Source organism: Spinacia oleracea, chromosome 6 (genome assembly GCF_020520425.1).
Source record: "Spinacia oleracea cultivar Varoflay chromosome 6, BTI_SOV_V1, whole genome shotgun sequence".
Lineage (NCBI taxonomy): Eukaryota > Viridiplantae > Streptophyta > Magnoliopsida > Caryophyllales > Amaranthaceae > Spinacia > Spinacia oleracea.
In genome coordinates this window covers 6,869,928-6,882,645 of record NC_079492.1, presented here as the reverse complement: position 1 = coordinate 6,882,645, position 12,718 = coordinate 6,869,928, and the positions used below count along the sequence as shown (strand labels likewise).

The 12,718-nt window shown below is 35.4% G+C and overlaps 1 protein-coding gene across 2 annotated transcripts; it reads right to left on the bottom strand.

The window, feature by feature from the left end:
* Positions 1-169: 169 nt before the first annotated feature.
* On the bottom strand, positions 170-9,920 carry LOC110806122 (RNA pseudouridine synthase 6, chloroplastic). 2 transcript variants are annotated; one of them, XM_056830603.1, is made up of 11 exons: positions 9,608-9,920; positions 7,868-7,996; positions 7,475-7,729; positions 7,313-7,394; positions 6,724-6,839; positions 6,581-6,635; positions 6,337-6,448; positions 5,208-5,377; positions 4,185-4,526; positions 401-653; positions 170-316 (listed from the first exon to the last, which is right to left on the bottom strand). In XM_056830603.1, exons 1-9 carry the CDS (start codon positions 9,838-9,840, stop codon positions 4,254-4,256), a joined length of 1,425 nt encoding a protein of 474 aa, XP_056686581.1. In that variant the 5' UTR covers positions 9,841-9,920; the 3' UTR covers positions 170-316; positions 401-653; positions 4,185-4,253. The 2 variants fall into 2 exon arrangements, with proteins under 2 accessions (XP_056686581.1, XP_021867453.1); XM_022011761.2 differs by having other exon boundaries at positions 170-653.
* Between the last annotated feature and the right edge of the window lie 2,798 nt (positions 9,921-12,718).

Sequence of the window (12,718 nt, the reverse complement as noted above, 5' to 3'; positions counted from 1 at the left end):
ACCCTTACCGTACACCTAAAAACTGTAAAAACACTATTGCAGTTTATGGAGCTACTGAAATATTTATCTTTTACAAGATTTAGTAGCCTAGCAAACAGCCTTCCACATTATCTACAGATGCACAAGAACATGGATCTAATCATCACAAGCAAGTATATAAGATGGTAAATGCTGCAATTATCAGTCACTCTTATTATCAACAATAATTCAATTTCATCATGTGACTCATGTATATAGCTTTTACAAGCTTACTAGTACTAATGATCTTCTAACGAAAAATTTGCTCAGAAATGTACAGAGGGAAATAGTCTTTCATCTGAAAATGCAATAATCAGAGAAATCATTCTCAATCCCTTGGCTAAACAGAACACTAAAAAAGTTTTAAGTTTCGAAAACAGACCTTAATCCAGAAGCGTTCTTGAATAAAGATCTTAAGAAAATTGCTGAATTGTGCTTCACATTCTTCACAGAACAGATGAAGAACTTGGTCCCATCTATAAGCAAAATATCTTGGCTGTTGATGGACACTTCAGTTGTAAATTCCTGCATCACGATGCTCTAGTTCTTTCTAAAAGTGTCCGAAATGCCATATGAAACGGAGCCCTTTCTTGTGGCACACAATATAATTATCCACTCATGAAGCAGCTGTAAATCTGTACAGAAGAAAATATCTGGTATCAGTAATGAAGCACCTAAAGTCAGGCATCTTTTGGTTTATAAAGTACCCTTGAGCTTGAATGTTACAGTAGTAACATTACTCAGCTAAAAGTTACTTAAGAATGGTTGAAATAATTTGGGGATTTTAGCTCCAAAATCAGTTATAGTTTGTTTCCTACTTTTAAGGAAAGTTAGTTGTTTGTTACTTAGCTAATAGCTGACATTTTACAGATCAATAACCTGTATAAATAGTTGGTTCTAGAGTTGTAATTGGCATTCTGAAAATTAATACAACTATATCCCATTCTCTCTCTTCTCTAATCTTCTCTTATTCTCTCAATCTCCCTCCTACTTTCTATATCCGTTCTTAGTTACAGTTAGCAGTTGAGCAAGGCTCCTGCAACATTGAATTTGACCAAGATTTAGTGCCTCACATATTCAGGCTAATAAACAGACTAGATCTAAGTGAAAAAACTTCACAGACTCGTTAAGGTTTTGAAATTAATAGATCTTGAAATTTATGCAAGAATCATGAAAACCGTAAAACAAATAGGGGAGTCACAGTGGTCTCCTAATTGTTTTACTTTTAGTTTATCACTGTTCTTTTGACAAAATATACATCTAGTTATGAACCATGAATATCAGGTTGCAGAAAATGAAAAAGTTTCAGCAAGGACAGTGTACCCCCAATCCCCTCTACCTTGCAATCGGATATGTCGGTTTCTAAGTATGTCAACAAGGATAAATTTGTGATTAAATGGGATTATAATGACCTTTATCCTTCGAGTGACACGGTTGTTAAAACATGCATTTAATCTGGAAATGCACCTCTCTCCCTAAGATAAAATTCTTCCTTTGGCAAGTATGGTATGATTATCTCCCTCACCAAGTCTCTCCTTGCTCACAGGGGGTTGGGTTTCTCACAGTTTTTCCCCTTTTGTCCCCACTGTGGAAAATGCCTCCCACATTCTTAAAGACTGTGTGCGTGCTCGCGAGGTATGGGATTTGATTCTAAATTTCGACACCCACAACAACCACCTTCCCATCCAACCATGGCTAAACCAAAATCTTCAAAACACATCCACTTGGAAATCTGGTCCCTGGAATTGTGCCTTTCCCTTCATCATTCGGTTTTTGTGGAAAGGAAGAAACATTTGGGTAATTTTGAAGGACAAACATGAAACCAACCGAGTGTGTGCTTAGAGCTACCCTTGTCTTTGAAGAATATATTTCCCATAACCCAATCCCCACCGCTAACCAGCCTACAGATCGGCATTCAGCAAGGATGTCGGGGCTTATCTTATCCTCTGACGGCAAAGAGGTGGTGGACCATATTTTTTGCATATCAGGTGTCAGGTCGTTACAATAACCTTAATTTGGATTGCAGGGAACTCAAGAGTCCGCTCTCAAAGTCGCAGCTTCGGTTCGAGGGTAGGAGAACAAATGGGTTGGTAGACCTGATGGCGAGCAAGGCTAGAGAAGAGGTAGGACAGATTGGGAATTTTGAGCTGTTGTATCAGCCAGATCAGTCATATAACCAATTATATTTGTCAGAAGTCCAGCCTGTTTTGGATGTTAATTCGCACAATTTCCATGAACATGTACCCTATAACTTTGTATGCCTCTTTTATTTTACGGATTTTTCATGAAATACCCTTGAGTTTTTGCGAAATTCACCAAATGCCCCTCGACTTTCAGAAATTCACCAAATGCCCTCCATTTTTTAACAAATACACTATATACCCTTAATGAGCATTTTCTGTCAACTCCGTTAGATTTCCGTCAACTTTACCCTTAATTAACTCTATTAATGCGTACTTATCTAATTATCCTAACTAAATTAAAAAATAGAAAATAAAATTAAAAACTTTATTTTCCTTTATTTTTCCCCTTGTGCTTTTCTCTCTTCATCTTTCTTTCTACCATGGCAGCCATGGTCATCCCCTTTCTCTCTCCTCCCCTTCACTACCCCTATCCCTCTCTCCTCTTATCTTTCTCTAACATTAGCTCGTTAAGTAAACATCTCATTTTTTGGCCCAAAGGTCTGGTGTCTTGAAACCACCGCCTTGCATAATCCATGACCACTTCCGACAAGGGCACCCGAACCGACTCTCTGTGCTTGTGTTGTCCATCATCGACCCGATTTGCGCCGAGTCCACTCGGGGTTGCGTAGCTGCTGACTGTACAACTGAGACAGAAGCTTTGTTGTTTGATGACGTGGGTTTGAATTTGTTTTGAGGGGTGATTCTTTCTGATGAGATGATTCGAGCAAAGTTCTTTACACTTGGTGTTGAAGGCAGTGATTTACCCATTTTGAGGAGAGAGAAAATGATAAATTAGGGGGCAGATTAATGGTGGGCTTAATTAATGTTTTTGTGGTTGAATTATTGAAGCCTTTGTCATCTGGTTTTCAAGTCAGAAAGATTGGAGCTCTATTAGTTGAAGCAGCCCAACTGCACTCCTCCTCTCCAATTGCAATTATGGTTGATTTAATTTCCATAACTTTGGTTCTTTCTCCGTATTATGAGGGTTTTATTTAATTTTGATTTTCGAATTGGTAATGGAGAGAGGAGAGGAAGCTAGGGAAATCTGAGAAGTAGCAGAGGCCGACACATACGAGGTAGGAGACGGCAGTAAGCATATGGATCGATGGTGTGGTAGAGATTAGGCATCCATGGAAGAAGGAGAAAGGGAAGATGAAAGGTGCGAGATAGGAGGAAGGTCAGTGGTGGGTTGGCAATTGATTTTTTTTTAAATAGTAATTTAGGTTAATTAGGAGTTAATTAGTTTAGTTAAAAAAAAGTTAACGGAAAAGTTAACAGAGCTAACGGAAAACCGTCATTAAGGGCATCTTGTGTATTAAGTTTATAAATAAGGGTATCTAGTGTATTTGTTAAAAAGCGGAGGGCATTTGGTGAATTTCTGAAAGTCGAGGGGCATTTGGTGAATTTTTCAAAAACTCAAGGGTATTTCATGAAAAATCCGTTTATTTTAATTAAGTTTCGCCCAGGTTTTACCAAAAAAAAAAAAAGAACAAATACAGCAGACCAAGTAGGTAATTCTTTGAAATGTGGGTTATGTATGAACAAGGCCTTGGGAAAAGTTAGAGTCAGTAAATTTTGAAAAAAGGAAAAAAAAAAGATGATGAAGTAAGAAAATTTGGAACAAACAAAAGAGAAGGTGCAGATTTCTATTTCTTTTCATTCATTAAGGATCGAGAACCCTTTCATGAATCTCTGCTGCAACTCAAGCCTAAGTTTTTATCCAAGGACTCGAGGAGTCTCCGTTAGTCACTGAGAGGCTTCTCCTTAATTTTCCCTCGGCTCAAGAACTCCATAAGAACCACCAGAAAACACGCTTTACAACTCTTGGAAAGTAAAACAAAATAGTTTGTGCTTATAGTTGCACCAATATTAAAGAACTAAGCTAAGAAATACGCATACATCTTTAGAACAAATTAAAGATTCTACTCCGGACACACAAATACAAGGAGAAAGTTAAAGAATGAAAATAAGAAATACACCAACCTTGATTCAGCTTTGTAGTTGACTTTCATCCTCTTGATTGCAAAGGACTCATGAGCCATGAAAAATATCTCATCTCCACCAAGGTGACCCAGCGTTGTAGATATGCTCACCGTTGTCCCAAGAAATTTGACAAGCTTGAAGACCAATAGCAACCATGGGTTCTTTTCCATGCAAGGCAATCCAATTATCAATAGCAATTCTTTTTTCATCCTCACTTGTATATCCTCCTTTACATTTTCCAAAAGGATTAATGTTTGGGGTGGCTATTTCTGCAACAGAAGCTGGCATGTACATGGAATCACCCACTATAGGCGCTCCACAAGCAGCAAGTTGCGCTCGAATCTGCTCAGGCAAATAATTGAAGATTTAATTTTCTGGTTTCTTGCTACTATAACCACTCATCTAATTAACTTATCCAGAAATTGATGACCTTCATATACCGTATGGCGATCTATGATTACGTAACTGTTTTACATAAGATGAAAAAATATACTTCATCCTTTTTTAGTTGACACGTTTCTTTTATGACGTTTTCCAATGCACAATTTCGACCATAAAAGTATTGTTGATAATCAAAAAATAAAATTTTAAAAAAGTTGATATTTTCATAATTACAATGAGACGAATCTAACAAGGCGCCACGTGGCCATAATTTTTCTGAAGTATAAATCACAAAACATATTCAAAGCAGAGTATGTGAACAGTGTCAAAAGTCAAAAGGTGTCAACTAAAAAAGAACGGAGGAAGTATAAAGATACAAGTATAAGATTCTGTTATATTAAACAATATTTTAACTGAGTTAGCATATGAAGCTGAGAGGCAGATCCAAACTCAAACTCGAGCTCAGTTTACTTGATATAATCTTGAATATTAGAAAACTATTTCTACATCAAATTTGATGTCAATTACACAAGTGCTGACTGTAACAAAACAGCTTCCATCATCTTCCATAAATTTCACACACATGTATCACTTGAAGATCGATAAAATGTAATAAAATGTAAATAATGATATAAATGGTACCTGGTGAGTCCGGCCAGTCAAAAGATTAACAGTACACTCATAAGCTAAATTCTCTACTGGCCAACCACAGTCTTCAACTCGATACCTTTCTCTGGTGACAGAATTTGGCCAAGGAACCTCCTTACAATCCAGAACTTCCAGCTGGCACAACAGCCATCTATCAATATGTTCTGCAATGGAAAATACCCTTTTATTCTCAGGAAAGCTACTATGACAAGTGCAGCTGGTCCTCACTTCAGTTTAATACAAAGAATAAAGAGCGCAGTGATGCAAAGAATTCCCATTACAAAATATCTTTCATCTAAAATATGATAGTAGGACATTTCAAACAACTATCGTATGCAATGAAAGGTAGCAGTTGCTGCTTTGCAAATTTGCAATGAAAGGTAGCAGTTGATGTTTTGTAGCTATACCATGGATTATTCAACATGGATCACTTCTATTTAATACTCCCTCCGTCCCACAATATATTGAACATATACATTTTTTTGCAGAGAATAAGAAGAGTGGAAAAGTAGAGAAAAAAGTGAGTGGTTTAAAGAAAATTAAGAGAAAGGACATGCTAATTAAAAGAAGTTCACTTAATTGTAGGATATAAAACATCGCAACATGGAAGATGTGAACTTAATTAGTGAGAAAAAGAAAGTAATATAATCCCCCTACCATCCTCAACCTCAAAAATAATCAAAAGAATTTTGTTGTTATAACTCCTCTACCACACTGGCTATTGTTCAGAACCTAGCATCCATCCCAACCTTACTATGTGATCAAAGAGAAATCCAAAGTTATAACAACAAAATTATGACACTAATAGCCCATTTGGTAGGTGGAAATGGTAATGAGTTTATATGTAAGTCCGCAAGGAAAGTCCCAGGGAGGCAGGTAATGATTATCCACCTTTATGCATAAGTTTTTATTCATAATTCCATGATTATCATTTAATACCACCTCTCTAAATGGTAATCTGTGGTGACATAAACATACAGAGAAAAACCACATTCATGGGTATGTAATTGAATTATTGCGGACATGGCCATGAGACTTTCCTTGCAAAAATACACACAATATCATAACCATTACAACCATTTATTACTGTCTACCAAACAAGTCGTAAATCCAGGCTGGTTACCTTCTGATACGAGTCGTGGAGCAAGATTAGCAGGACGCATGTAATGGGTATATATTCCACGAGGAACTGGAGCTGCAGCAAGTGCAAGGTAGAGCTTCTTAACCATTTTATCCTGATACCCATCACAGAGAGCTATATTAATACATGTAGATATCAATATGGTAACACTTTCTTGTTACTAAAACGTGTGACATTCAGGAATTATTTCTATAAACTCATCAGCTCGAGGATTTCATAGACTTACTCTAATCTTTTTGTGAAATTTGGAGCAGTACTCCTTATCTCTGGCCAGCACAAGACTGCAGACAACCCATAATTATTAGTTTATTACAGGACTACATTAACACAAACAAGTTTCAGAAATAATGCAGACATTAGTCCCATTACCATCCTTCAGTACAGTTATCAATTTGATGTGTAGTATAGAGTGGAGAAGTCAATCCCAGGGCACGTGTGGTAAAATTTGCACAGCTTTCTTCAATATTGTCTGAACTCCCTCCAACCTAAACAATGGAAAATTAGAACTTTAGTAGACATTGATGCAAGGCAAGTGGCATGCATGCACCTCGATTATATGAGCACATATTCAACAAATTCAAATTTTTAAACAAATGCAGATAACAAGATAAAAACGAGGAGATACATTGTAAAAGTTTGAAAAACTATAAGAAGTCATTTAGAAGCTTTAATTAAGAATCAAAAGTTATTAAGCAAGATACCACTTATTCACTTACAATGAAAGACACGATAATAGATTCAAAATCAAATGTTTCAAGTATCAATACCAACAAAATATAACCACACTGTTGGCAAGGTGTCAAGAAGTTAAGATATTTGCAGTCTTATCCCAATCTATGACTCAGTGGAGACTAGTAGAAGTTTACATGTTTCAAGTAAACCCATAGATGAAAAAAGATTGTTTATGCAAGGATGAAAGAGAAATGCAGCCATTTGAAGCTCTTGAGTATTTGCTTACAGAGGTGCCAGCAGGTTTGTTAAGAACCACATAGGATTCAGTAACAGCTATAACTCGTGACATCCAATCAACTTCATAGCACCTGATAAGAATTTGAGGCTCAATAGAATATATTGATGATAAATAAAGTAAACAAAAATACAGTAATCACACCTCAATCACCTTGGGAAGCGTTTTGGGTGTACATGAACACGCAAGTAAGTTCCTACTTCAAAGTTTTCCTCTATACGGGTTACACGGAAGGTTTTTTGAGCTTCTCGAAAAGTTTTACCCTTAGTTGAACGCCGTTGTTTCAGAAGTTCAGGTGATGTAAATTGTTTATACAGTACAACTTGCTCAGGGGTAGCTGTTACAGGAGGGTCTGGACATATAAGCGCGTAGTATACAGCTCCAAAATGGATGAGATCTGCAACATACCTAAACAAGCAGTTCCTTTTCTTAGTAAAGTTACCCAACTAATTTTTTTTTTGGCAAATAAGTTACCCAACTATTCATTGCAACTTGAGATAGCTCATTAATAGTAAATAAAAATCAGAAAACAGTGGCATCACTCACAAAGGTGGGAGATCCAAACTTTTGCTGATGTATTCACAAACAGGGCTTTCCTCCAACACAACCAAGTGCTCTACTCTAGGTGGAGCATTTGTTGACGGACAAGGAAGCAAACGACTATATTCTGGATAGCTGGAAAAACATCAAAATAGATAGTTACATAATTAGATAACAGAAAGAGAGAAGTGCAAAGGAGAATATAAACACAAGGGAATGCTAAGCAGCAAGACTACGTCATTGTTGAACATGTAGCCTGCACCTTTCAAAAGCTTATCAGATGCAACAATACTCGATATTAAGTCAAAGATAACTACAAAGTAGTTTCTTATAAAGCTCGAGTATGAATGAGGACCTATGACTTATCTCATTGGCCCTTTAGGTATGGGATGTGGGAAGTGGAGTTTTCAGCTAGGAAATGGGCAGATAATGAGAAGTTAAGAAGAACTACTGCTTACTATATGAAGGAATCAATATTTCTGATAAGAAGGATGGATAATGTCCAAGGTCACTGAAAGATGGAATTCAAAACCTCTCTTGTCGCAAACCAATTTCTCCGAAAAATACCTCACTTCCCTTGTTAACCAAACAACATCCAAGTAAAATTTTACGAAAGAACAACACATTACAAATATTTACAGAACTACAACTTTCTTTCACTTTATCAAGGATTGGCCCCAAAAAACTTTATGTATAATTCATTAGACTACTCTGCAACAGTCTTCCCCATTTTCATCATATAGACAAGAGAAATTTTATCAATGGACAAAGAAATTATGGCAGCAACATCCATCATAATGCTTCTATTCACTTATCAAAGGTATTCCTGAACTTTTTAACCTCGTACTCGGATACTATCTCCCTTAAGAGGACACGAGAAATGTTTATGCCAATGAATGCCAACTAGTTTAGTGAGTTGGTTGAAGTTTCTTTTTGAAACCAGTAATCAAGGTTCCGTCTTTTATGCTGTCATACACCAGTTTCCTTAATTTTAACCTCAATTACTATTTCCACTTCTCGAGTACAAATTTTTTATCAACCAATGTTACTATTAATGCCAACAGGTGGTACTCATTAGCTCAATCAAATTTCGTCTAACATCACTACCCTTGTAGCTCCCTAAACATCCAAAGTTCATGCTAACATGAAATTGGCAAATTGAACACATTGCATCTCCTACCAAATTATGCCAGCAATCGAGAATCCATCTTAATGCTTCTATTCACCACTCACAGGTATTCCTAAATTTTAACGTCAACTTCGGATGATATTTCGATTACTCGGACACAAGAAATGTTCATACCAGTGAACGCTAACTAGTTTAGTTGGTCAAAGTCTTTATTTTAACCAGTAATCAAGATTCCAACTTTATGCTGCTATTCACCAGTCTGCCTTAATTATAACCTGAAATACTATTTCAATTACTAGGATACAAGAAACTCTATCAATCAGTTTTACAAATGAATGCCAACTAGCTTAGGTTAGAGTATTGTGGGGGTGGTACTCATGACCTCGATCGAATCCCGTCTACATCACTACCCTTGTAACTCCTTAAACACCCAAAATTAAGTTCATGCTAAAATGGAATTAACAAATAGAACACACTGCAATATTGCATATCCTACCAATTCAAACTCAGAACTAGTAATTCAAAAAATTAATCAACAAAATTAAACACCGAAATTGAATATTAGCAATAATAATGAAAACCCCAACAACACAAAGATTGAACATTTTGCAAATTACCCATTATTAACAGAGGAAGTAGAAGAAGTGATAGAAGAAGCCTCGTTGTTAAAGACTGAAACTGAGCAATTGATTTTCTCCCTCTTGACCTTGTTCTTGCTAATAGGGCGGTTGGTCGCTAAAGTGCGCCAGAGGGTTGTCGGAGCTCCGGCTAACCGGAAATGGGTTCTCCGGAGAGATGAGAACAATGCATTGATAAAGTTTGACCCGGAATTTGAAGCCCCGAGTGACATTGGGTTCCCGGGTATTTTTTGTAGGTTTGCTTTGCTCGTTTTCTTTCAACACAAGAGAAAGGAGACGAGGTTAAAGAAGTAATCAACTCCAATTTGCTAAAAATAACTTTTTATAATCCGTTTTTTGCGAGGAATAACCTTTTAAAAATCACAAATTCTTATTTACAATGGGTGTACAATAAATATTGTACACCGAAGTAAAAGTTAACTCAAAATGCTTAAAAGTTAAGCTTATGTAAAAGTTATCTATTTTTAAGTGATTAATTTTTTCATTTTAGTAAAACTTATTTCTTCAAAATCACTAATAATGTATAAAATTAATCATTTAATCATTTATATCAACTTTTTTTTTACTAATATAAAAGTTAATCAAAACTAGGTTAAAGTTACGAAAAAAATGGGTAAAAGTTATCTTGGTGTACAATAAATTTATTGTACACCTTGTGCGCGCAAGACCTTTTGTTTAAAAATTATTTTGTGAAAAAAGACTTTAAAGTAAACAAAAAATGTGAGAGATAACCTCTTCCTTTTTCCGATGTTGACTACTCATTTCCGGCATTTGACTCGCCCGTTTTGCTAACTGCACTCCTTTTCACTCCAATTTTCACCCTTAAAACAAAAAACGAGCAAAAAAAACCCAAAAAACCCCTCAAACTTCCTTTTCTCTCTCCTCCAAACACCACAACGCCGTCGTCTCCAGCGATCCCACCATTGTCGACGATGACCCACTTGCTGCTTCAAGCGGTCAGGTGATTGTGGGTGTTAGAATCTCGTTACCGCGTTGTTTATCGTTTGGTGAATTCAATTTATGTTTTGGGTGTTATAACTGTTGATGATGATGATGATGATGATGATGATGATGATAACAGTCTACTACGAATAATGTTTTTGAGTGTATTAGTATTGTTAATCAAGCTGTAAGTGTTGTGGTTACTGCTTGTAGAGGGCTTGATGTGACCCCTGGGAAATTAGGGAAGAAATATGCTGAAATTTATATGGCAATGAATATTAGATAAGGAAGTTTGAGGGTTTTTTTTGCTCTTTTTTGTTTTTAGGGAAAAAAATTGAGGGAAAGGGGGTGAAGTTAGCAAAATCGGTGAGTCAAAGATCGGAAATGAGTAGTCAACGCCGGAAAAGGTTAAAAGGTTGTCTCTCGCAATTTTTTTTTACTTTAAGGTCTTTCTTCGCAAAATTATTTTTAAATGGTTGTTTCTCGCAAAAAAGGGTTATAAAGGGTTGTTTTTGGAAAATTTGCCTAAATTTAATTTAATTTATTTTTCTTAGCCAATTTAGGGTTTAAAAGGAAAAATCGGGAAAAAGTAGGCTCAAAAAAGTAAATAGCAATAGTGTTGTAAAAAGAAGATTGAACAATTTCCCTAGATATTGTTAAAAGAAAAATAAATTCCCAATTTACATCAGTTTTAAAACTAATTTATGTGATACCGTCCATGTAGGATCGGATACTAGCTCCGATTGTTTTATATTTTTTAACAAAATAATTATTCTTCAGATAAGATAACTGATCGAGGGGAAAACTAGGTCGTTACTAGTCTCTCCTAATCAAACAAATTACCTAAACTAACCACTAAACACAAGTAAAGCGGTAAGCAAGGGTCGGAATCCACAAGGATTAAGGTGCGCTAATCTATGCTAATCGAACAACAAGCTAGGTCGAAACGAGGTTTTGGGAAATCACTAATCGAATAAAACTAATTAAACTAAACTAAGAAATCAAAAGTAAACGAGATTAGGGAATGGGTCAAACAACAAAAAATCATGGAATGGACATAAAAGAGCTAAAAACGGGGAAGATTCACAAGCACTACATGAATAGGCGTTGAATTCACAAATAGCTCCAACTATCTCCCGACGTGCGAGCAATTTCTCTAAGAATCAAACATGAACTCCCGTTCTACACTATCCTCCAGGGGTAAGTTAAAGTCCAATTCAACCAAATAGTCAAGTTTAGGTCTTTAATCCCTTTCCAACCCAACTAGCTAGACTACTCCAATCAATCATGGAACACTTAATTGATCAAGTTAAATGCAACATGTATCGAAAATGCTTAAACATGTAATAATTTAATCATGAAAATCCCTAATTTCTAATCACAAACACCCAAACCAATCAATGTTGAGTTTTCACCAAACCCTAATCAATAAACTACTCCATAATCCTAAAAATATGAAATTTAACGAAATTAACAACAACTATTCCAAACATGAATCATTAAGCTAAACCAAAAAAATTAAACTAATTAAAACAATAAATAAATAAAGCAATAAATTGAGAAATAAATAAAGAGAGAGATAGAAGTGCTCATTGATTGATTGTCGGTTGCTCAATATAAATTGTCACACTTGCATATCAAAATCCCCAATTTTTCATTGATTTTCCTCACTTTATCTCCCTAAAAAAAACTAAGTATAAACCCAAAAAAATGAGAGAACTAAAACTAAAATATGTACATTCTTATGAGTTGGTTCTTACCTTAAGTATTTATACTCCAACTTGATAAAAAGAAATAAAAGAGAAAACAAAAACTAAAAGAAAAAAGAATACGCTAAAACAAATAAAAAGAAATAAATAAAAGAAGAAAAGAAAAAGGAAAAAGGAAAAAGGAAAAAGAATAAAAAGAATCTAATATACATATATAAATGATATACATATATAAATGAGGCATATTTGCTGAAATATTAGAGCGCCACGTAGGATTAGTAATGCTTTCGGCCAATGAAAAAGAAGATTTCTAATTTATTTTTGAATTAAAAAATTCAAGTACCGTGTAGATAATTAAGTAGATGTCATGTGGATATATATCTAAGTTTTAATTAAAAAAAAAAATTAATTTGATGGACCTTTGTTAGTAACGTAATGT

What these genes read in the sequence shown, in the direction of transcription:
- LOC110806122 (XM_022011761.2), bottom strand. Translation starts at nt 9,840, where the DNA reads ATGTCACTCGGGGCTTCAAATTCCGGGTCAAACTTTATCAATGCATTG. An exon ending in AGTTTGGATCTCCCACCTTT is followed by an intron (nt 7,730 to 7,867) that starts GTGAGTGATGCC and finishes CTGCTTGTTTAG; the next exon opens with GTATGTTGCAGATCTCATCC. An exon ending in CACCCAAAACGCTTCCCAAG is followed by an intron (nt 7,395 to 7,474) that starts GTGATTGAGGTG and finishes AATTCTTATCAG; the next exon opens with GTGCTATGAAGTTGATTGGA.